Source organism: Carassius gibelio, chromosome B18 (assembly GCF_023724105.1).
Source record: "Carassius gibelio isolate Cgi1373 ecotype wild population from Czech Republic chromosome B18, carGib1.2-hapl.c, whole genome shotgun sequence".
Taxonomy (NCBI): Eukaryota; Metazoa; Chordata; class Actinopteri; order Cypriniformes; family Cyprinidae; genus Carassius; species Carassius gibelio.
The window spans coordinates 9,066,052-9,089,073 of NC_068413.1; the positions used below are offsets into that span (position 1 = coordinate 9,066,052).

Consider the following 23,022-nt stretch of genomic DNA (forward strand, 5'->3'; position numbering starts at 1 on the left):
TTTCCTTTAAATAACTTTTTTTTTTAATACATTGATAATAAATTGACACGTTTAAACATTTGAAAACTAAAATTGAGTGCATTATCATTTATATTTTAATGTTTGGTCTCATACATAAATAATGCTTAAAAACATTAAGCATAAATATACTTATGGATAAACACATTTTACAAAAACTTTACAAAAGCTATTTTATTTTAATAAAGTATATAGTTTAATATATGCTATTTTATATAGATAGCAGTGTTTTTGTTAACAAAAACAAACTTAAAATAATTTTTGGTAATTGAAATCAAGCTGAAATATGTAAATATTAGATGAAACAACTGAAAATTAGACATGTTTTGAAATAAGTGAAAATTATAAAATTACTAAAACTGAAATAGAAAATGAAAGCTATTTAGAAAAAAAATAAAAATAAAATAAAACCGACAAAATTACATATAAATAAAAGCTAATTCTAAATATTAATAAATAATATAATGATATATAAAAATACTAATATATATATATATATATATATATATATATATATATATATATATATGTATCGCAAAAACATACATAAATATATTAATATATTTATGTATGCATTAATTTTATTTATACTGTGTTTGGCATATGGCAACATTTAAACTTCCTTTTTTTATTACACTTCAAAATGAATATTTTATAATAATATCATAACATCTTACTAAAATATATTCATATAAAAAAAAATCTATTTATAAATAAAATAAGTATAAACATACACCTTTATATTGAAGTACAAATTACATAAAAACTATTTAAGTGCAACTTCATAGCTCAGAATAATAGGATTATTTATTTAAGAATTGATTTATTCTTTTTTAATTTATAAGCCTAATGAATGAAACTTGGCAGCAGATATTTTCTTTAACTATTTTGGACAAAGTTGATCTGTCAACAATACAAAGGCCCTGTCTTTCCTATAGGAATTACAATGCAATTTTTTCTCTATCAGTAGTTAGACTGTGAAGGACAGTGTTTTCATATGGCAGCATTGTACTTACAACAAAGTTGTGCTTAAAGAGACAAAAATGAGAGAACTGGAGCCTTTCTATAAGTAGTAAGTCCCCATCTGCATTCATGAGACTCACCCGCGTCATAGACGTTCCTGCTGGCACTGGTCAGGGTCGTGCTTGTGCTGGAGCAGAAGCTCAGGTCTCTGTGAGCAGGTGACTTCATCTCCACGTAGCTGCTTTCAGTGTGCTTGCAGGCCAGGCTGGGCGGATCTCGGATGGTGGCGTACGGGTTCTCACTATTTAGGGAGCACGAGCTGGAGCTACACATGGAGGCCTTTATGTAATCTACACACATTACAGAAGCGATATTACTCACATATTCATTTCACATCATCCTCTGGGAGAGACAAAATGTAATAAATGTTAGTATTTGTACATAGAACTATAGGAAAATGAAGTTACGTTCAAGACGGTCTCTAGTCAAAGATGCAAAATAAACACTTTTCCGTGATATACTGTTTAGAAACTGCATCCCATGGTAGATTTTCACTGTGAAATCCTGTTAGACAGCACTGGAAAATCTTGTTACAGCAGCTAAGATCTAATGTAGCTGAAGAAGAGTTTGTGTATAAGATTTGCAGGACATACACCATCCGGAAACAGAGGAACAGATTAAGTTGTCCTCTGACACAACTGACTATTTATAAATCGGTAACACAGTTGAAAATGTAATGTGTTTGTGAATGAGACGCATGCACATCCAGGTCAGCATGAACTCTATTTTGTATCACTTCACTGACTCCCATAAACTTCGAAAGTAATTCTTAATTTACTGAGAGAATGCAATGGACCATAACAAAAAGGTGAAAGGACCTCTTGTGTATAGTTTGGTATATTCTTAATACAAGAGCAAATGTCCATCAGAGTTATTACCTTTGGCCATTCGAGTGGTTTTGTTGTCCCTCAGTGTAAGTGTGTCTCCTCGTGATACTCCTGATGAGGCAAGTGAACACACATTCTGAGTAATTCATGATTCAACAACTGTATAAATAGCTGATGATAAGCTTCAGTAATGGGAAATCTCCACAGAAATGTCAAAATGACAAAGTGATGGGAACAGATCAGCTGCACTATCAATCAAATAGCATGCTGTATAATATTCCTATATATACAGTTTATAGTCTCTTGTGCTCAGAGGCTTTATTTGTTTGATCAAAAATACAGTAAAATAGGAATACTGTGAAATATTATCACAATTAAAAAAAATATATATTTTTATTTATTTTAAAATGCAATTTATTCCTATGATGGCAAAGATATTACTGCAGCCTTCAGTGTCACACGATCCTACAGAAATCATTCTGATTTATATGAAGAGTTCATTTGCAAAAACAGATTCTAACACTTTTCAAAAATCATGTTTTTTCACTGTGCATTCCAATTTGATTGACAGACTTAAGGATACACACACACACATACACACACACACACACACACACACACATATATATAGTACAATTTCTAGCATAAATGCCAATATTTCCTCATGTTGTCTCCAACCAATATTAGATTCTACTATAAACACCTTTGTAGACTACACTTTACTGTTGGAGTTTTGGCTTAATGGTATTTCTAAAGCGCCAACAAAATATCGCGAACAGAAAAAGCAAGATAAGAAACAACACAGGAACACCTGCACATATAGATATAAAACCAAAGTCAAGCTCTTAGCTCTTACTCAGCTTTGTCTGTAATAAGTACTATGAGTTAACCTTTAACCAAAGCATATCTCTAAATCCCGTTTCTCAGCTGACTACCCAGAGATACTGACATGCCTTTAGGGTGACGTCAAGATCCATGCAGGAAAATGCTCAAACAAAACACCCACCCCACACTGATAAAGCCAGTGCGATATTAATTTGGATTTTCTCAGTGAATAGTCTCCATGGCGACATGACAGCAGTGGAATCTAAGTTTATGCACACTGTTCAGTTGGGTTTTTCCTCTCTACAAATGTGACGTAGTTTAAAAGTCTGTTTAAAAGAAGAAGGACAATTTGTACTTTCACTTGATTTGACTTGAATCAAAACGGTTCTCATTTACTCACATAAATTCCTAAACGATTCATCAAGAAGACAATGTCACTGTAATATCTATTAAAATTGAACAATTCCTATAAAAGGATTGAAATCACTGTCCCACTTTGTACTTGTGGTCCCTGGCCCTATTGCACTTCCTCTATGGGCTTGTAACAGAACATGACTGAAATACCCAACCTCCAACCAGAGTCTCTGAGGCCTGGCCTTATAAGCAGACCTGCAAGTAGACATAATGGGGTGAGGTGGCTTGGGATGGGAAGTCAGAGAGGTAATGAACTCTCTCCCCCCTAGTCTGAGTGACCTTGGATAATATAGGCAAAGTCTGACCTTCCAGCATGTGTGTGTTCCACCTTATTAAAAACGCAGCAGGCGGACCCGGACATCTTGCTCTGGTGCCAGAAGCACAGTCTACTGTTCGTTACAACCACAGGAATGATCAAGTAGTTTAATTCTCTGGTGCTTCAATGGAAAACACGTCTTATTTGTTTTGCGGAATAGGCTGAGCAGAGAAAAGAACGATATATCTTATCCATTTCAAATTGCATGAGTACTTTTCAGGCTTCGTTTGACGGGAACAGATGGTTTGAATAGGGGGTGAGATAAGAAATTAAGTGAGGACACTGACCCAGGTCATTGAGATTGCAGTACGCTCTCCATTCTGAACTGTTCCTGTCTCCTTTCTAAAAGGGAAAAAAAGACAAAAAACATCAAAGACAATGAAAGCTCATTGCCCTGAATGCCTTGATGAAACAGTAATGCAGGGATTTGTGACCTTTTTTGGTCTGCGACCTATGTTCTGAAGTTGAAACCATTTGAATTAAGATGTATCTTACAAGCATGATCATCTAATTACAGAACAACAACACGTTTTATTAGTCAGTTTTACTGTTATTGGCTCTGTCATAGCTCAAGGAAGTGAACCTCGCTGTAATGCAAATGTGTCTATGTCCTCACCTTAAGAGCAAGAGTGCCGTCCAGGTTGTTCGTGGTGGACGAGATGTTGCACTGTGCTACAGTGTGGTAGCTGGGATTGGAGAAGCACTGACCACCACTGCTGCTCTGAGATGTTTCTAAGGGAGAGAGCAAGGCAAAAATATTCACAACTTCTACCACAATTTTCACAAAGTTTACTAAACTCCTGTCTAATAATGCATGACCTTCTGTTCCTGCAATAAATTTAATGGACCGAAGTTCATGACACTTAATGGAACTGGTCAAGCCATTTATAGCCACATCATCAAAACTAGCCCATGCAGATGGGATAAAAAAGTGATCATAAATATGCAGCATTTTCACATTATTGAATATATAAGTGAAGGTTATCAGCACTGTGATAACAACAATACAGTGCTGACACTGTTACTTTTACTTCCAGTTACTGATCAGACAAAAATGCCACTACACACCTTTCAAAAATATGTAATATATAAGTCACAAAACATTCATGGAGCATCTGAAGTTGGTCATAGCTTATTCAATATTTGATGATTAGTCTCAAAGGAGGTTCTCACCAGAGAGGGAGTAGTCAGTGTTGGTGACACGCAGGGCTGGGGTGTACGAGACACTGGGCATTTCCTGGCCTTTGTCTCTCTGTCTCTGCCTGAACCAAACAAACAAGCTGAGCATGGCCATGATGATCAGCAGCAGGAAGATGATGCCCATCACAGCGCCTGCCGACTGCCGCTCTGAACCCAGAGAAGGACTGATCTTAGTGTAGGGGTTCAGCTCCTCCATCACTAGAGCCGCTAGGACACAGAATATGATTATAGATCAGGTACAATAGAATGATTTGAACCCTTTGAATCGTTTGAACCGTTTCGTTGCTCCAGTAAGCATTAATCCATAATTAGAGGGCCAACACTCCCTCTGAGTCTAAATAAACCAATATCACGGAGTAATTTATTTACTTTGCACTGACTGAACTGTTGTGAAGACAGAACTGAAAATAAACACAAGCCGAGCAGCTATCTATAAGCGATCTGTGGTGCTCTATATTGGCGCCTTCAGTATTATAATATTTTCTGATAAATTAAAGATTATTAAAGTAATAGTCTTCATTTTTCTGTCCTATCTATGATACGTTGCTGCCTTTATTACTGTGCTATAGATTTAAAAGAAACGTCTTTTAGATTTCTATATAAATGTATATACTTGTTTTTTCAATAATATATTTTACAACAATACAAGGAGCAATGTGTAACATTTTACCAGATTTGAGACTTATTCACTTTTATTTGTAAATAAAATATTTCAATAGATTTGATAAAATTATTGTGCTCCCCTGATTTTTCTAGAATCTAGAGTATCTTTTGCTGCCGAATTATCTACCAACCTAGTTTATAATAATATTTTTGTAATTGTTAATGATCATTTATTATTTTTCATTAAAATGATTGTGATTAAAACAAAAGAATGATGATCAGGTCAACAGAGAGAAGTATAGAAATTAAAAAAAAAAAAAACTGTGCCGGTATCCGATTGGATCGGTATCGGCACATTCTCAGAATTTTCGGTATCGGTTCGGTTCTGAAAAAATGGTATCATTGCATTCCTATCTAAAACAATTCCTTTTTTTTTGTTCCGTATAAACCTACTATTTTTCCAAATTGTTTTTTTTTCCACCCTAGATGAAAAAGAGAGTGTTACCCTGGTCACAGCGGATTCCTTTGTATCCCGGGCTGCAGTAGCACGTTCCAGTCACATAGTCGCAGGTGGCGTTGTTCATACATTCACACAGCTGCTGACAGCCATAGCCAAACGTCCCAGGAGGACACTCTGTATAAAAACACATGCACCAACACAATTAGCCAAACACCACGGGCCAACAGCGTGTAAAACAAACTCTCAGACACATGTTGTGATCGACTGCCTGGGATGGTGGATGAGGAGCACAGTCACACACACACAAAGATCAACAATCACCACCATCATCAGGGCTGCTAAACGTCTCTTTCGAATTGACATTCTCACAACCCCCTAAGACAAGAACACACACTCTTAAAGAGACTACAACACTCACTCTGTTCACAGTTGGTCCCAATAAAGCCAGTCCGACAGGCACACTGGCCAGTGATATGATCACAGTCAGCTCCATTTTGACAGCGGCACACCTCTGCACAGTCTCGCCCATAAAACCCTGAGGGACAGCCTGAAGGAAAGAGATATCCTGCTACATCACATTAAACTACAACACACAGTTGGTGTACGCTGATGGTGCCAGCAACAAGGAACCCAGAGTGAAAGAGAAGCCTTGACATTCGAATTCCACAAATGACCAAAATTTTAACTGAGTTATATTAGCATGGCAGTGTTTCCCTATTCACGACGGCCTCGTACACTAATAGCATCTCGTAGACAAACACACGTACAGTACATAAACACACAAACACGCAAAGGCACTCTGGCAACTAAAGATAACAAGCCTACTGGAGCAAACATTGCAGCATAACACAAACTGATTTCATCACTCCTCAAGAAAGAGTTTATATCACTGCCGACATAAAAAAAAAGTTTCAAACAGAGTGGCAGCAGAGGAGGGATCAAGAAATGATTGACGTAATGAATGAAAGATGGATTCGGGTTTTTTTGCAGGCGTGATGTTGATTGGTTTTGATTTCAGCCTTGAGCAAGGTCATATAATGAGTTAAATGACTGACGTGAAAAAACGTGCATTTATTATTAAGGACCACTCAGTGGCATCATAACATCATGAGATTTCATAACTCCCTGGTGCAGTTCTGAAATACTGCCAACAGATGTCACTGTGTCACTTTATGTTCATTAAGTGCGCGGGAGAGAGTGTTTGCATGTGTATAATAGTGGCTTGTTGTATGTTTAATAACTGTGAATTTGTGTGTGTGTACTTGTGTGTGAGAGAGACTCACGCTGCGTGCAGTAGAGGCCGGTCCAGCCCAGGCTGCACCTGCACTCTCCGTCGTAGGCACTACATTGGGCTCCGTTGTGACAGTTACATGAGTTCAAGCAGTCAGGGCCCCACTGGCCTATGGGACAAACTGCGGAGCCAGAGACACGTCAAATGAAGACTAACACACATGTGTAAAACACGCGTCTAAACGCACATTTACAGGCCCCTAAATTAAATAACATGTATACAAAATGATGCATTTGATGTAAAATTTGCACGTTTTGCAAATAAAATGTGGTTGAGTGAAAATAAAGAGAAAATCACATCAAAATGAGGGCCATAGCTGCAGTATAAGCTGAAATTGTCACTGTTGGGAATTAATAATTAAAATCCGTCAGTTAGTCCTCACCCCTTCACTTACAGCAAACAGTGTTAGATTAACAGCATGAGGAGGGGAGGGGGGTTGTGTGAGGGCGAGCGATAAATTCCCCGGGACATTGCTCTCGTCTCTATTTCATATTGCCGCTCTCTTGCGCTGTGTAAATTATTGAGAGTGTGCTATCAAGTAATTTATTGAAGAAATTGTTGGTCTTGTGGGGTATTTGGCAAAGAAAAATGGACGTGGTCATGATTTACGTGGCACTATGCCATGAGACGTCCACGAAAGACAAATGGATGAAAATGGATGGGAAAGAGTAGTAGGATAAAACACTAAGAGTGGGACAAATAAAAGAAGGTGGAACTGAAAATGCGAACAAAGAAAAGGACAAATTGGTTCGTACTCTGTGAACAGTCGTCTCCAGTCCAGCCTGGGAAACATTGGCAAGAGCCGTCAATGGGGTTGCAGGTGCCATTGTTAGTGCACACGCAGATCTCAGCACAGGCTTTCCCGTATTTGCCACTGGGACAAACTGACGAGACAAAAACAGACATATCACAGACACAAACACAACACTTAAACCTGCAAGTCATTCATTCAGAGGTAATCACAGCATATCTGGAGGATGCTAACAATGATTTTATTCCAAAGAACACTGATCTTAGTTCACAATAATGTTATTGTGTTTTCGAGTTAAAACACATATCCTTCCGAAATAGCTTTTGCTTTCAGTGAAATAAAGTTGAAGTGTGTCAGCAGTGGCGCTAAACAATTTTAAGATTGAAATGATGAAAAATAATGATTATTTCCCAAACTCTAATACAGCCCCCACTCCTGTCAATCATTCTTTTGAAAAGAAAAAATGCTCTTATATTCACCAAGGATGAATTTATTTCATTAAAAATCCAGTACAAAACAGTAGTATTATGAAATATTATTACAATTTACAATAACAGTTTTTATTTTTATTTTAATGTATTTCAAAATATATTTCACACACACACACACACACACACACACACACACACACACACACACACACACACACATATATATATATATATATTACTCCAGTTTTTAATGTCACATAATTTACTGATTTGGTGTTTAAGAAATATTTCTTATTATGGTAAATGTTAAAAATTTATATTTTTGTGGAACTGTGGAAAAACAGAAATTTATAGAAAATATGATGTAACATAAAAAATATCTTTACTGTCACTTTGGATCAATTTAATGCATCTTTATTGAAGTACTAATTAAAAAAATTTACTTATTGACCTCAAACTTTTGATATGTTGATTCAGTGATGGTAATTTTTCTCACATAATTATTATTATTTTTTAGGTAAAGGTAATTATAGTGTCTCAATTAAACTTTACTGTAACATCTTTCAGGTCACCTTTAAAACTTTTCAAAGATCAAAATGCGTCGTCGTAAGATCTATAATAGTGGTGCATGAGTAGTAACTGATGATAAACCAGAGTGACACGTGCAGGAGTGATTGTAAGTCATGTCTGCGTGCACTTCAAAGCTGAATCACCCTTCAAACATGTGCTTCTGTCACACTGTCCAATTATCCGTCTTTGCCAGCTTCGCTCGGCACCGTCAAGAATAGGGTCGACTGATGTACTACGAAATTAAAAATAGAGCTTGTGTACATTTTTAATAAAATGAATATTTCACCACGCTCTGACACTTGCCTCAATTAGAAATTTTTGGTTTAGTTTAAAGCCCATCATGTTTTTCACCCCTCTTTATCTTCTAGTTTCGGTGAGTTCACAAGGTAGATACAATGGGATGCGTCCCTTGTGAAAACAACGTATATGTCTTCATCTTCTCATGAGAGTTGAAATGCGGCCACACAATAGAGTCACATGTTGCAATCAGACAGTTTGTCCATTGAGGTGAAGCTAAAGCTAAATCTTTGTGCCACTGGCTTTTAATAATTATTTTTCCACACTCTTCTTCATTTTGTGGAAACTCTTTCAACTAACTCAAAGCTTCCTCTTATTAGTTAGTGGCCCCCTCATGTCACGAGCTCTGTTTCATTCCAACTGTGACTAGCTGAAGTTCATTAGCTCGATCTGAGACGAGTGAACATGGGCTCAAGACATCGGAGGACACCGGCATAGACCAAACTACAAAAAAGTAGGTATGTGGGCTAGCCATGATCCCCCCGAGGCCTGCCTTTCTTCCAGTAATTATGATCTGGACAAATTAAAACAAGCCTTTTCTCGAACTTTTCCTTCTTTCGCTTTAACATATCAAATATTTATTCACAAGACGGCTCTGAAAGCAATGAAAGTGAATTCTATATATTCATACTGCCTTTCCTTAATTCATGAAAAGACTGGTTAATTATTATGAGATGGTCTATCTATATTTCATCTGGACGTCTCAGTTGGGTGCTGTGGAGTGGGAAGTTAGTGTTAGGGTTTATTAATTTGAGTTGAAAATCTGCCTCATTGACCTGAAATGTGTACTTGCATATAACAGTCAACACAGAGGGAATATTTACAGTGCTCTCTTTGGACAGGAGCTTCATTTGAAAAACTTTTAAAAAGTTAAAATCGTACAAGAGAAACGATCCCTTAAAATAGTATATGCAGGGTTTATTTTGGTCAAACCCTACTGGTAGAAAGTCATAATTACATTTCCGTTGCGTCTTTCTCCATTGACAGCCATTCAAAAGTTGCCATGCTTTCTGATGAAATAATCGCATTTTTCTAGCAACATACAGTATATGCAGATATGTCATTATATTACAGTAGATGTTTTGCCATCAGCCAGAGATGGTAGATTTCAAACTGCGCTCTTCTCAGGGAGGGGGTTATCCATAAGCAGCACAGCTGAATGGGAATGATGAATGGGAATGTTAACGGATAGCTCTCCCCAGGTATTATAGACCTCCTAGATGTAAATCTTGAAGCATGAAGTATATTAGAGGAAATTAACAAATTATTGTCTCTGCGCTGTCTCTGGTTTTCCACAGGAGCTCAACAAAAATGGAAAGCGGTGATATCGACCTGACTCTTCAGTGTTTGTCTCGCTCAGAAGAATGAGCTCAGCAATATTCAGATTTCCTCTGAAGGTTATTTGTCAGAGTGTCAGTGATAATGCCAATTATTTTCAGTACGGGGAGCCGCAGAGTCAGCGTGGCGTTCTGCGGATGGGCATAATGCCAATGGCAGATCGCACACACACACACAGAATGGTATAACATGCCACGCGGGTCGAGTACAGCTCATTTCAGTGACAGGTAGGGTGAGAGGGCAACATTTTTATTCATGTGCATCACTTATGTATAATCTCCAACAGAACCGCTATATCGTCATTACATGCCAATCAAAATGCATGCCAGCAATAAATGACAGCGTCTATCCATTTATGCTTCTTAAAGAGTGTACAATCCAGCCGCATAATCTCATCTACATAACAATCGATTCTGGTTCACTCTGGTTCATCAGCAGGGGAAGTAGCAACTAGAAGGAAAGACCTGTGATGTCATTACAGTTTGTGTGAATTGCTTCCGAGAAGAGTCACCTGCTTATATGGGGCTGAATCATGCATTTTTAAAATGTGTGGAAATAATCTCCAGCTAGATTTTCTCAGCCAAAATTTTCACTGGCCCCACCACAGATAATAAATGATTTAATTATAAGCAATGCACTTTAGTCATGTTAAAATACCAGTAAATGGTACTCATTTTCTTTTAATGATAAATACTGATACTTTAAAAAGATAAATATAATAGTTTAAGTTTAGAAATATAGAAAAAATTAAACAAAAATGATTCAAATATTTTACAAAGAGAGGTGTATATATATATATATATATATATATATATATATATATATATATATATACACTAGGGGTGTAACGATACGCGTATTCGTATTGAACCGTTCGGTACGACGCTTTCGGTTCGGTACGCGGTACGCATTATGTATACCGAACGGTTCGTTGGAGTAATTAATTATATTTGAAAAAAAAAAAAAAAGAGAGAGAGAGAGAGAAATATAATGATATGCGTTCAACAAGGTAGCCCAATAACCCAAACAACGTAACAGGCAACGCCCCTGACACTCCCGAAGAAGAAAAAAACACCATCTTATATGTTTATGTTAGGCTACTCAGCAGGCGCTCGCTCACTCAGTACGCGCTGAAGGCTCGTTGCAAAATAGCCAATGCGTTTAACAGACTAGAAATGAGAAGATCCTCCAATAACCAACAGGTCTGGTGTTTGGGTGCACTTTGGATTCCCTTTAAGCTATAATGGTGATGGCAAGAGAGTGGTGGATAAAAAAACAACGGTATGTCGCATCTGCAACATGACAGGGTACACCAGCGGGAATAAAAAAAAAAAAAAAAAAACACCAGCGGGAATATCTGGGATATATGCGTCAGTACTATCTGGGAAAAGACGAAAAAAAGGAGAAACATGCACGCAGCAAACTATCCCTGCAGCATTTAGAAACTATAGCTTACAGGGAATCCAACCCAAACACCAGACCTGTTGGTTATTTTAGGATCTTATATTTCTGGTCTGTTAAAGGCATTCGACATTTTGCAACGAGCCTTCAGCGCGTGCTGAGTGAGCGAGCGCCTTAGGGGCCGTTCACATATCGTGCCTAAAAACGCATGGAAAACGCTAAGCGCGTCTTTCTCCTCCTTTCCAAAGCGCTTGGGCAGAAGCGCTCATGAGGCGTCTGTCTTTGCTAAGCAACAATGACGTGCTCTCTCCATGAGACGCGGAAATTTCAGCGAAGGATAAATGGATTTGCAGCTCTAAAAATCGCTTGCAGTAGCTCTGCTACTAAATTTATTTCAAAATTGCAATCCATATACAACTATGATCAGCTGATCCTTCATCTTGGCTGAGCTCTCAACGTTGTTACGGGAAAGGATGAAGCTGATTGGTTAGTTCTTGTCACATGACCCGCGGTGCGCTTGCGGCATTCTGAAAAGTTGAGATGTTTTGACATTTTGCTCTATCTAAAACGTATCGAACCGAACCGAACCGTGACATCAGTGTATCGTATCGAACCGAACCGTGAATTTTGTGAACCGTTACACCCCTAATATACACATACATACATACACACACACACACACACACACACACACACACACATATATATACATACAGCTATAAGTAAAACTCCACAACAAATATAATTCATTAACACAATGTTGCTGCATAACAATAACTAGTTTGTAACTTGACTTTTTCTTGATTTTTCCATGACTATAACTATAAGTCATTCTCACAATATCGACAAAACTTGTCTTAATCTATGTCAGCCAGTTAGACAGTTTTACATTAGTGACAAGTTTAAACCAGCAGAATTTGCAACAACACTGTTCAATACCCCAAAAAGTTTTCAAGCCATTATAATTACTGACAGCAATATTTTCATCAGCTGGCAAGGAACATTTTCACACAGGCCCCTGAGAGTTGTGCAAAAAGCAAAAAAGTCCACCAGAACTCCAAATTGTGTGTTAGCAACAACAATGTGTCAACAGTTTTGCAGAAACTGCGTATTTCTGGCACATTATCATGAGAAATGGATGCCTTAGTGTATTGATTCAGTCATAGTGTGTTTCCAATTGAAAAATACTGTAATTATAGTAAAGGTAGTTGGACAGTGATGTGACCATACTTCTCTCTTACCTCTCTCCAAGCACAACTAGCCTCCAAGGATCTAAAGTGAGGTCCATAGGTGAGAAGAAGAGAAAAATAGAGAGAGAAAGCAGAGAAACAGAGGGAGAGGAACATGAGCTACTTGCCTTGGTTGCAAAGCGGGCCGAAGAAGCCGGCCAGGCATTCACAGTGACCCGTGATGTGGTGGCACGGCCCTGTGCTGTGCACACACTGTGGGCATGACTGGCTGCAGCGGTGCCCGTAGAAACCAGGAGGGCAAACTGTCACGGGGCATATGACAGCAAGGGGAGGAGAGGAACAAAACAGAAAAGACAACAGAGATTTGGAAGGAAGGATAAAGTGGGAAAGCAAGAAATGACAATTTAGAGATTAGATAGTTAATAAATGGAAAATAAGAATACAAATATGTATTATTATGCTGAAGGACTTAGCAAACATACATGCAACTATAGTTAAAAAAATATTGTACAAAGTAGCTGACATTTGTACATAACATTCAGAAACATCAATGTTTTTGTCCTGTTATTCAGTAAAATAAAATATTATGTACTCTACCATTCAAAAGCTTTGGGTCAGTATTTTTGTTTAATAAATAGTAATAAATTACTATTTGTGACCCTGCACCACAAAACCAGTCATAAGTAGCATGGGTATATTTGTAGCAATAGCCAACAATATTTTGTATTGATCAAAATGATCAATTTTCCTTTTATGCCAAAAATCATTAGGATATTAAGCAAAGATAATGCAAATTTCCAACCGTAAATAGATTTTTTTTATTCATATGAATTGCAAAGAACTTCATTTGGACAACTTTAAAGGTGATTTTCTTAATATTATATATATATATATATATATATATATATATATATATATATATATATATATATATATATATATATATATATATATATATATATATATATATATATATAAATATATATATTATAATATAATATATATGTTGAGATCTTAATTTCAAACTGAACCTTATGACTAGTTTTGTGGTCCAGGGTCACACATTCAGCAAGAATGCATTAAACTTTGTAACAGTAGTTAATGTAACAAAAAAAAAAAAAAATCATCTTTTCATCACAAGAATAAATACATTTTTAAAACATTAAAATAACAAAAGCTGAAACAAAACAAAGCTGTTATTTTCAGTTCTAATCATATTTTACAATATTACTTTTCTTTACTTTATTTTTGATCAAATAAATTCAGCCTTGATAAGCATAAGACAATCTTACGGAGCTCAACATTTTGAATGGCAGTGTATAGAAATATACGTTAGCAATCCTTTTAACAGCCCTGAAACATTTCAGTAATGTAATAATCTATGGCCACTTGAGGTCTGAAACATTCTTCCAGGTGCAAGCGTTTAACCCTAAACCACAGACCCACCGTCACCTGTACAACTAATATAGGCAGAAATAATGAGGGGGTTTTGTCATCCTCATGGTCATGCTCATTGTTTCACAGAGCATGAGGGCTCAGTCTCTGTCACTCAGCTCTGTCCAAGACAGGAGCTTCTGTGGGTCATTTTTCTTCATTAGTGCCTTGATTTGCTTTAATTGCTGTAGCTTTGTGTAATGCAGGAGAGTAGTGTGTGCTGACCCTTCCACCATGGGTGGTGGGCCTTTGTAATTAAGATAATTGTACAACAACTAACAGTATGGTGAAGATTAATCACATTCCCTTTCCTTTATCGCTGCAATCTTTGAACACACACTTGCATACACATCTCCTTACTGGTTCAATCTCAAGACACATGTCTGGATTATTTTTTACACTACAATCAAGAGATTGACATTTTTTATATATATTTTAAAATAATATTTTAAGATTTTATTTGCATTTTGACACCCTAAATTTTCCTAGTCTATTTTCAATATAACATAATTTTTTAAAAATAATATTAACTGAATTTGGCAACAATTTTGGCATAAGTATTTATTGTAGACAGACAGATAGACAGACAGAGAAATAGATACCCTAACCTGGACATGTCTCCTGCCATATTACTGCCTTTACCATATACAGACTATATTTGATCCTTGAAAATGACCAGCAATCAGTCAGCTTATCTGTTGAGGGCACAGTGTGGTAAAGAGAAACAGCAAGAGCAAATCAGTGTTTTAAGAAGCAGACCCTTGAGAGGCTGAGTAAACACTTCTCCTCATGGAGAGACTGATGAGAGCCCCACATGGACACTGCATCTCTACAGCGATCCAGGCCTGAAGTGATTAAGACTTGTGTGATTAAAGATTTGCTTGCACACGTTCATGACTCTTTACTAAGTGCTTCCCTCTTCAACCGTCCCCCACTCCACTCCCAGAGGGTCACCGTCTGGATGTAACAGTCGTGACCCCCTCTCATCCCACCAGTTGTTTATCGTCTCGGTTGAAGTGTGTTCAAGGAAACCACTTATGTGACATGCTTTGAGAAGGTGACATTGTGTTAAGAGTGTCACTGGAATGACAACTGAAGTTGACAGGAAGCTTACTTCTCTTGCAGGAAGTCCCGCGGTAGCCAGGAGCGCACACGCAGGTCCCGTCTTCAGGAGAGCAGGAGCCTCCGTTCTGGCATGAGCAGGTCATGGAGCAGTTAGGACCCCAGAAGCCTTGAGGGCAGATGCTGTCACAGTGGATGCCTGTTAAAACAAATGAGAGAAGTCTCACTGCATGTTCTCCATGTGCTTACATATTTACTATTATAGCAGAAAACAGGAGTGGGAATAGATGCAGGAAAGCAAAACAAAAGCAAAATAAATAAGTTGCTTGTCTCGAAAAGAGACATGTGCGATGGGGGATGCCTGATCCTTAAGGGCGCTGGTTTTATAGTAAGCTAGTATCACATTTTCTATTGGAACAGCAACAGAGTACCAAGCAGACTGCTCTGAAAGCACAAGTCCTGGTTTCAAAAGTGTGGGGTGTGTGTAGGTTCATGCATCTCTTGGCCGCAGAACTGGGCTGCTCTGTGCTGTGCTCTGTATGTATTTTTGATCAGACTGGGCCTCCCTGCCAGTGTAGAGTGTTCATTAACAGGGCCAAGTCCCTCGAGTGGTTGAGCCTCCTCTCCCATTCTCTTTCAGCTGGTTTGTGTGTTGAGTTCCACTAGGGACACGCTCAAGTGCGCACACTCGCACGCACACACACACACAAATATATAAAGAAGAGACCTACTCATATGTTATGTAAAAAAAACTTTTATTTCGGATGCGATTAATCTTGATTAATTGTTTGACTCAAACAATTAATCATGATTAATCGCTTCCAAAATAAAAGTTTTTTTACATAATATATGAGTGTATACTGTGTATATTTATTATGTGTATATAAATACAAACACATGCTTATATATTTAAGAAAAATGTTTATATATTAAATATATTTACATATAATAAAAATATAATGTAAATATATAAATGTATATATATTTTTCAAAATATATACCATATGTGTGTATATTTATATATCCATAATAAATAAATTAAATATTATGTAAACAAAAACTTTTATTTTGGATGTGATTAATCATTTGACCGCACCAATATATATATATATATATATATATATATATATATATATATATATATATATTAGTGCTGTCAAATGATGTGGCTGCTGTCTTCAATTTAAACAAAGACATTAGTCATTTGGATCGATGAACTACAGTTAACTGACCACAGTTTTGACTAAGTACACCATTTATCTTTGGTAAAATCAGTATAATTCTCATCCTCGAGTGGCTTATTGCTTTAATAATACAACTTAAATAAATTAGCATCTATATATTTCACACTCCATAAGCAAGATTGCATAGAAGGGAGAAATGATGTACACACACATTCTCACACACATCCTTTCAAGCTTCAGCTCAAGGAACCTCATTTACAATTTCCTTTGACAGAGACTTCCCGAGCAAGTGGCACGGCCCATTAAAATGACATTAGTCCCAGGGCTTTGAATTAGACTGGGTCTAAACTTCAGGGACAGGCATCATACCTGCTTCACCTCTGTGGCAGGACAGAGAAGTGGTCGGACGGAGAGGCAACGGGGATGTGCAGTTAAGACAAGCCCAGCCACCGCTCATCAAAGGAAGGGCAGGCCTGTTTGAGCTTCTGCTGGGCTTGGCAGAAAAAAAGTCCTGCACTTCCTTTATTGTCAGCAATGAATGAGAATAGAAGAGTGCCCTGAAAGCCTAATGGTGACAAACAGAGGGGCTTTTGAGCAGAGCGACGGAGAAGAAAGAGGAGAAGTGACTCACTGCATATGAGACTTTTCTAGAAGAGAACTGCCAGGGGGAATGGCAGCCAATTAATGAGTGAAGAGCAAGTACCATCATATACAATCACTTTCCACCACACTTTACATGTTAAGTGGACACACGGGCGCACATGTAATGCAAAGGTTTCTGCTGGACACTCTGTGTTATACCCATGATCCTCCAGTTTAGAGCCCCTGGAGCACCTAATATCGCACGTCCAAATTTCTTTGCTTTTTCACTCTATCCCTCTCTCAGTTATTTTGTCTCTTTCTCTTCCTCCCTCCATTAGACGCACACACAGTTTTATTGAAAGTGACTATTTAATTCCCGTCTCACACATCCCTCTCTTTCTCTCTTTTGATAAAACACACTCTCAGCTTGTCTGTCCTTGGGCATATCTTTCTGTATGCTGTGCTCCTCTATTCTTTAGTAATATTTTTCATTTTTATCACAAAAATCTTCTAACTGCTGCTTTTCAAAGACAGTCCATATCCTTTTTTTTTTCTACCTTAATGAGTTCTTAATAAATATATTTTATTTGTAATTGTTATTACTATTACACAACAATTTCCCATCTCTGGCCCTTAGAATTAAATTATTATTTTTATAGCATTTTTTGCTGCTGTACTATTAAGCCTTCTATGTATTTGCTTTTGTAATTATTAATTATTTTTATACCAGTTTCCATGACCTTTCCCGGTTGTGATTACTGGATAAGGATTTGTGAAAATCATTTTGGTTCATATGATTCACTTATGAATTGTTCTATTTGTTTAATGAATTAAAGCTGCGGTAGGTAACTTTTGACGCTCTAGCGGTTAATAAACAGAACTGCTTGCCGCTTGCGGAAGAACATTGTAGCCGGAACTACTTCTCTCTGTTTATGTCTATGAAGAATCACAAAGGTACTGGGTTACTCCGCCGTGGTACCCCCCAAAGCAATCTAAAATAGTCCAAATATAAACACTTATTATAGGTGCACCCTAGTGATTCAGGACAAGCCAAAAACACAGTTTGGAAAATGGATTCATGGTGTACTCGCTTATTATATACATTTTTCTACATTTTGAACACAAACAAAGTTACGGACCGCAGCTCTGATTGGTTGTTTCTTACCGGGAGCGGTCTGTAACTGCAAATGGCAATAGGACCACTGGGAGGAGTTAGAGGAGCTTGATTTTTTCCACAGATTATCTGTCTCATATTCTACTGTCAGGACATAATGACAGGTTTAACAAATATGTAAAAAATATTTTTTTACAAAAGTTCCCTACAGCACCTTTAATGAAAATAACTAAATCAAAAGTTTTTTATTATTATTATTATTATAGTTTGCAAGTTTTACTGTACACAAAAGCCATATACAGTATTGTTCAAAATAATAGCAGTACAATGTGACTAACCAGAATAATCAAGGTTTTTAGTATATTTTTTATTGCTACGTGGCAAACAAGTTACCAGTAGGTTCAGTAGATTGTCAGAAAACAAACAAGACCCAGCATTCATGATATGCACGCTCTTAAGGCTGTGCAATTGGGCAATTAGTTGAAAGGGGTGTGTTCAAAAAAATAGCAGTGTCTACCTTTGACTGTACAAACTCAAAACTATTTTGTACAAACATTTTTTTTTTTCTGGGATTTAGCAATCCTGTGAATCACTAAACTAATATTTAGTTGTATGACCACAGTTTTTTAAAACTGCTTGACATCTGTGTGGCATGGAGTCAACCAACTTGTGGCACCTCTCAGCTGTTATTCCACTCCATGATTCTTTAACAACATTCCACAATTCATTCACATTTCTTGGTTTTGCTTCAGAAACAGCATTTTTGATATCACCCCACAAGTTCTCAATTGGATTTAGGTCTGGAGATTGGGCTGGCCACTCCATAACATTAATTTTGTTGGTTTGGAACCAAGACTTTGCCCGTTTACTAGTGTGTTTTGGGTCATTGTCTTGTTGAAACAACCATTTCAAGGGCATGTCCTCTTCAGCATAGGGCAACATGACCTCTTCAAGTATTTTAACATATGAAAACTGATCCATGATCCCTGGTATTCGATAAATAGGCCCAACACCATAGTAGGAGAAACATGCCCATATCATGATGCTTGCACCTCCATGCTTCACTGTCTTCACTGTGTACTGTGGCTTGAATTCAGAGTTTGGGGGTCGTCTCACAAACTGCCTGTGGCCCTTGGACCCAAAAAGAAAAATTTTACTCTCATCAGTCCAAAAAATGTTCCTCCATTTCTCTTTAGGCCAGTTGATGTGTTCTTTGGCAAATTGTAACCTCTTCTGCACATGCCTTTTTTTTAACAGAGGGACTTTACAGGGGATTCTTGAAAATAGATTAGCTTCACACAGACGTCTTCTAACTGTCACAGTACTTACAGGTAACTCCAGACTGTCTTTGATCATCCTGGAGGTGATCATTGGCTGAGCCTTTGCCATTCTGGTTATTCTTCTATCCATTTTGATGGTTGTCTTCCGTTTTCTTCCACGTCTCTCTGGTTTTGCTCTCCATTTTAAGGCATTGGAGATCATTTTAGCTGAACAGCCTATCATTTTTTGCACCTCTTTATAGGTTTTCCCCTCTCTAATCAACTTTTTAATCAAAGTACGCTGTTCTTCTGAACAATGTCTTGAACGACCCATTTTCCTCAGCTTTCAAATGCATGTTCAACAAGTGTTGGCTTCATCCTTAAATAGGGGCCACCTGATTCACACCTGTTTCTTCACAAAATTGATGACCTCAGTGATTGAATGCCACACTGCTATTTTTTAGAACACACCCCTTTCAACTAATTCAACTAATTGCCCAATTGCACAGCCTTAAGAGCGTGCATATCATGAATGCTGGGTCTCATTTGTTTTCTGAGAATCTACTGAACCTACTGGTAACTTGTTTGCCACGTAGCAATAAAAAAATATACGAAAAACCTTGATTATTCTGGTTAGTCACATTGTACTGCTATTATTTTGAACAATACTGTATACTATAGCCAATGAATATATATAAATATACACACATACATATATATAAAAACTTTCTAAATAAAAATATAAAATTAAAAATGTATTAATGTTAAAACATTTCTTTAAATAGTCTTTTGGGACTGCAAGGATGTTTTGAGAGATAGAGTTTATGGGCTTTATAGGTACAGTAGTTTACTTGATTGCAAATGATTACACAGATACTATTTAAACTGAACTGAGATGATGACATCAATGAATTCAATGATGATCTGCCTTTAACCCGATTCGATTAAGTCGATATATATACTATATATATATATATATAGAGAGAGAGAGAGAGAGAGAGAGAGAAGGCTTGACATGTCTACTTTTAAACTAAACAAGTGCTGCTGAAAACATTTCTGTGATAAAGTAATCCATATGAAAACAACATGACAAAACTTCTCCAGGCCCCAAAAATACCCTTAGACCTCAGAGGGCTAACTGTCATTTTGCTCTATTGACACTGTTTTCCTAATTAATGTTGTTCAGTTGCTTTGACGCAATCTTTTTTGTTTAAATCGCTATATAAATAAAGGTGACTTGACTAGTATAGACTTTATAGTACAAACTTATATTTTAGAAGATCGATTCAAATTTGATATGACCTATTTTAAATGAGCAACCTCAAAAACAAGACTCCACATGAGATTCCATTCTTATGCAACCTCTCTCTTTCTCAACCTTATGTGTAGCTCATTCTCTTAAAATCTTAGACCTGACGCTATCTTCTCACATATGCACTGTGTACATCTAGCTCTCTTTCTCTCTCTCTCTCTCTCTCTCTCTCGATAGCTTCCATAAATCAATGTTCTTCATAGTCTTTTTGTTCAGATGCTCGCAGTCTCTGAGGCCTATTTGCACCCTGGTGACTCCATTAGGCCTGGCAGATGGCGGAGACCTGGGCAGGATGCAGAGCATGAGATTTCTGCGAGGATGGCTCCTTCTTGCAGATAATGAAAGCCACATAATTTCCCAGTACACATGGTCAGAATTCAGAGACCTGAACGGAGAGAGTCATGGAGGGCCTGCAGGCAAAGTCACATCTACCATCTCAACCTGTTCCCTTACGCTTCTTGTATAACATGTTCACATGCTGAAGAACTTGTAAACACAGCCCCTCTGTGATATTCAGACATGTCCACTGCCTCTCATTTCCCTTTCTTGGACACACAGTGCTGAGACCGTTGCAACAGAAGGTGTAAGCGCAGTGTGAAAGCCATATATGCAAAGCGCAGAACGATTGCTTCATTCTGGGTCAGTGCAATCTAATTAGATAACATGTTCAGCAACGGTTATTATAAATGCTTCATGCTTTTGGAGATTTCATATTAATCTGCCTGCAGGCTGTTTGTCCTATGATAGCATCTTTTGGAGGCATGGTGGTCCTTTGTAAAATAATCTGAACACACACACATACGTAGAGTCGGTTTAATTTAACATACAACATTAGCAAGAGCTGAAATAAAAATGTGCTATTGCTTTGCTATTGAAATAAAATGGGATTTCATGTTTTCATAATTATATTTCAGAAAAATACAAAATCATGAATTTTCCCTCAAGATGAAGGCCGTTGAAAGATTTATACTTTCATGATTACAAAGAAAACACTGATTTTATTATTTCTGGATTAGGCTGCTTTAAAAATTAACACTGTAATATTTTCTTGCAAAATCCATTACATTCTAACAATAAACTATGGCAGATGCTTCAGGGTGGATATTATATATTATATTTGTGTCATGAAGACACATTAGTATCTCGAGAGACCACAATATCTTCAAAATTCTGCCAGCAGACTCTTATAATGACTAGCAACAGTATTACTACTAGTAGTAAGTCTGTTTCACACAGCTTGAGCAAGCAGCGCTGCAGCGTAACTGTAACAGCAGGGTCTCATTGTACTTTCCCACTGACAGTGTTTCTGCAGCGTAACAGAGCTGCGTCTCTAAACAGAATATAAAGTCATTTCTGGAAAACCACATTGAGTATTCCTATAACAACTGGCCATAACATAAAACGGGCTATCCATAATTTGTACTTGATCATCTCGAAAACTTCATCCTCAGGTAATCAAAGCGTAGCTATAAACTATACTAGTTTCTACACTAGCATTCAGATGTTTGGTGTTCAGATGAAATAAGTATCTCATGCTAACAAAGTGAAAGTGAGAGTGACATTCAGCCAAGTATGGTGAGCCATACTCAGAATTTGTGCTCTGCATTTAACCCATCCAAAGTGCACACACACACAGAGCAGTGAACATACACATACACTGTGAACACACACCCGGAGCAGTGGGCAGCCATTTATGTTTTAGTGCCCGGGGAGCAGTTGGGGATTCGATGCCTTGCTCAAGGGCACCTAAGTCATGGTATTGCTGGCCCGAGACTCGAACCCACAACCCTAGGATCAGGAGTCAAACATTCTAACCACTAGGCTACGACTTCATTAATTAAATACAAAAATTGGGAAATATTTTAAAATATAATATTCCTGTAATGGCAAAGCTGAATTTTCAACAGTCATTGTTCCTTCCAGTCTTCAGTGTCACATGATCCTATAATATGATGATTTGGTGCTTAAGAAACATTTCTTATTTTATTGAAACAATGTTAAAAACAGACATGCTTTTCTGGAAACTTTGCTAATTTTTTATACCATACTTTGATCAATAGAAAGTTCAATTTGAATAGACTTTACTGTCACTTTTCATAAACTGAATGTGTCATATGTGC

General features: G+C 37.3%; 1 protein-coding gene across 1 annotated transcript in view; it reads right to left on the reverse strand.

Annotated features, from left to right (window-relative positions):
• The window catches only part of megf11 (multiple EGF-like-domains 11), a 103,235-nt gene that overhangs the window by 1,458 nt on the left and 78,755 nt on the right, over positions 1-23,022 (reverse strand). Inside the window, exons 15-25 of the mRNA XM_052582094.1 lie at positions 15,504-15,650; positions 13,123-13,257; positions 7,733-7,861; positions 6,970-7,098; positions 6,105-6,233; positions 5,732-5,860; positions 4,597-4,830; positions 4,040-4,155; positions 3,711-3,765; positions 1,920-1,979; positions 1,122-1,331 (exon numbers count right to left, since the gene is read on the reverse strand). Coding sequence (XP_052438054.1) covers positions 1,122-1,331; positions 1,920-1,979; positions 3,711-3,765; positions 4,040-4,155; positions 4,597-4,830; positions 5,732-5,860; positions 6,105-6,233; positions 6,970-7,098; positions 7,733-7,861; positions 13,123-13,257; positions 15,504-15,650 — 1,473 coding nt within the window. The remainder of the gene's footprint in view (positions 1-1,121; positions 1,332-1,919; positions 1,980-3,710; positions 3,766-4,039; positions 4,156-4,596; positions 4,831-5,731; positions 5,861-6,104; positions 6,234-6,969; positions 7,099-7,732; positions 7,862-13,122; positions 13,258-15,503; positions 15,651-23,022) is intronic.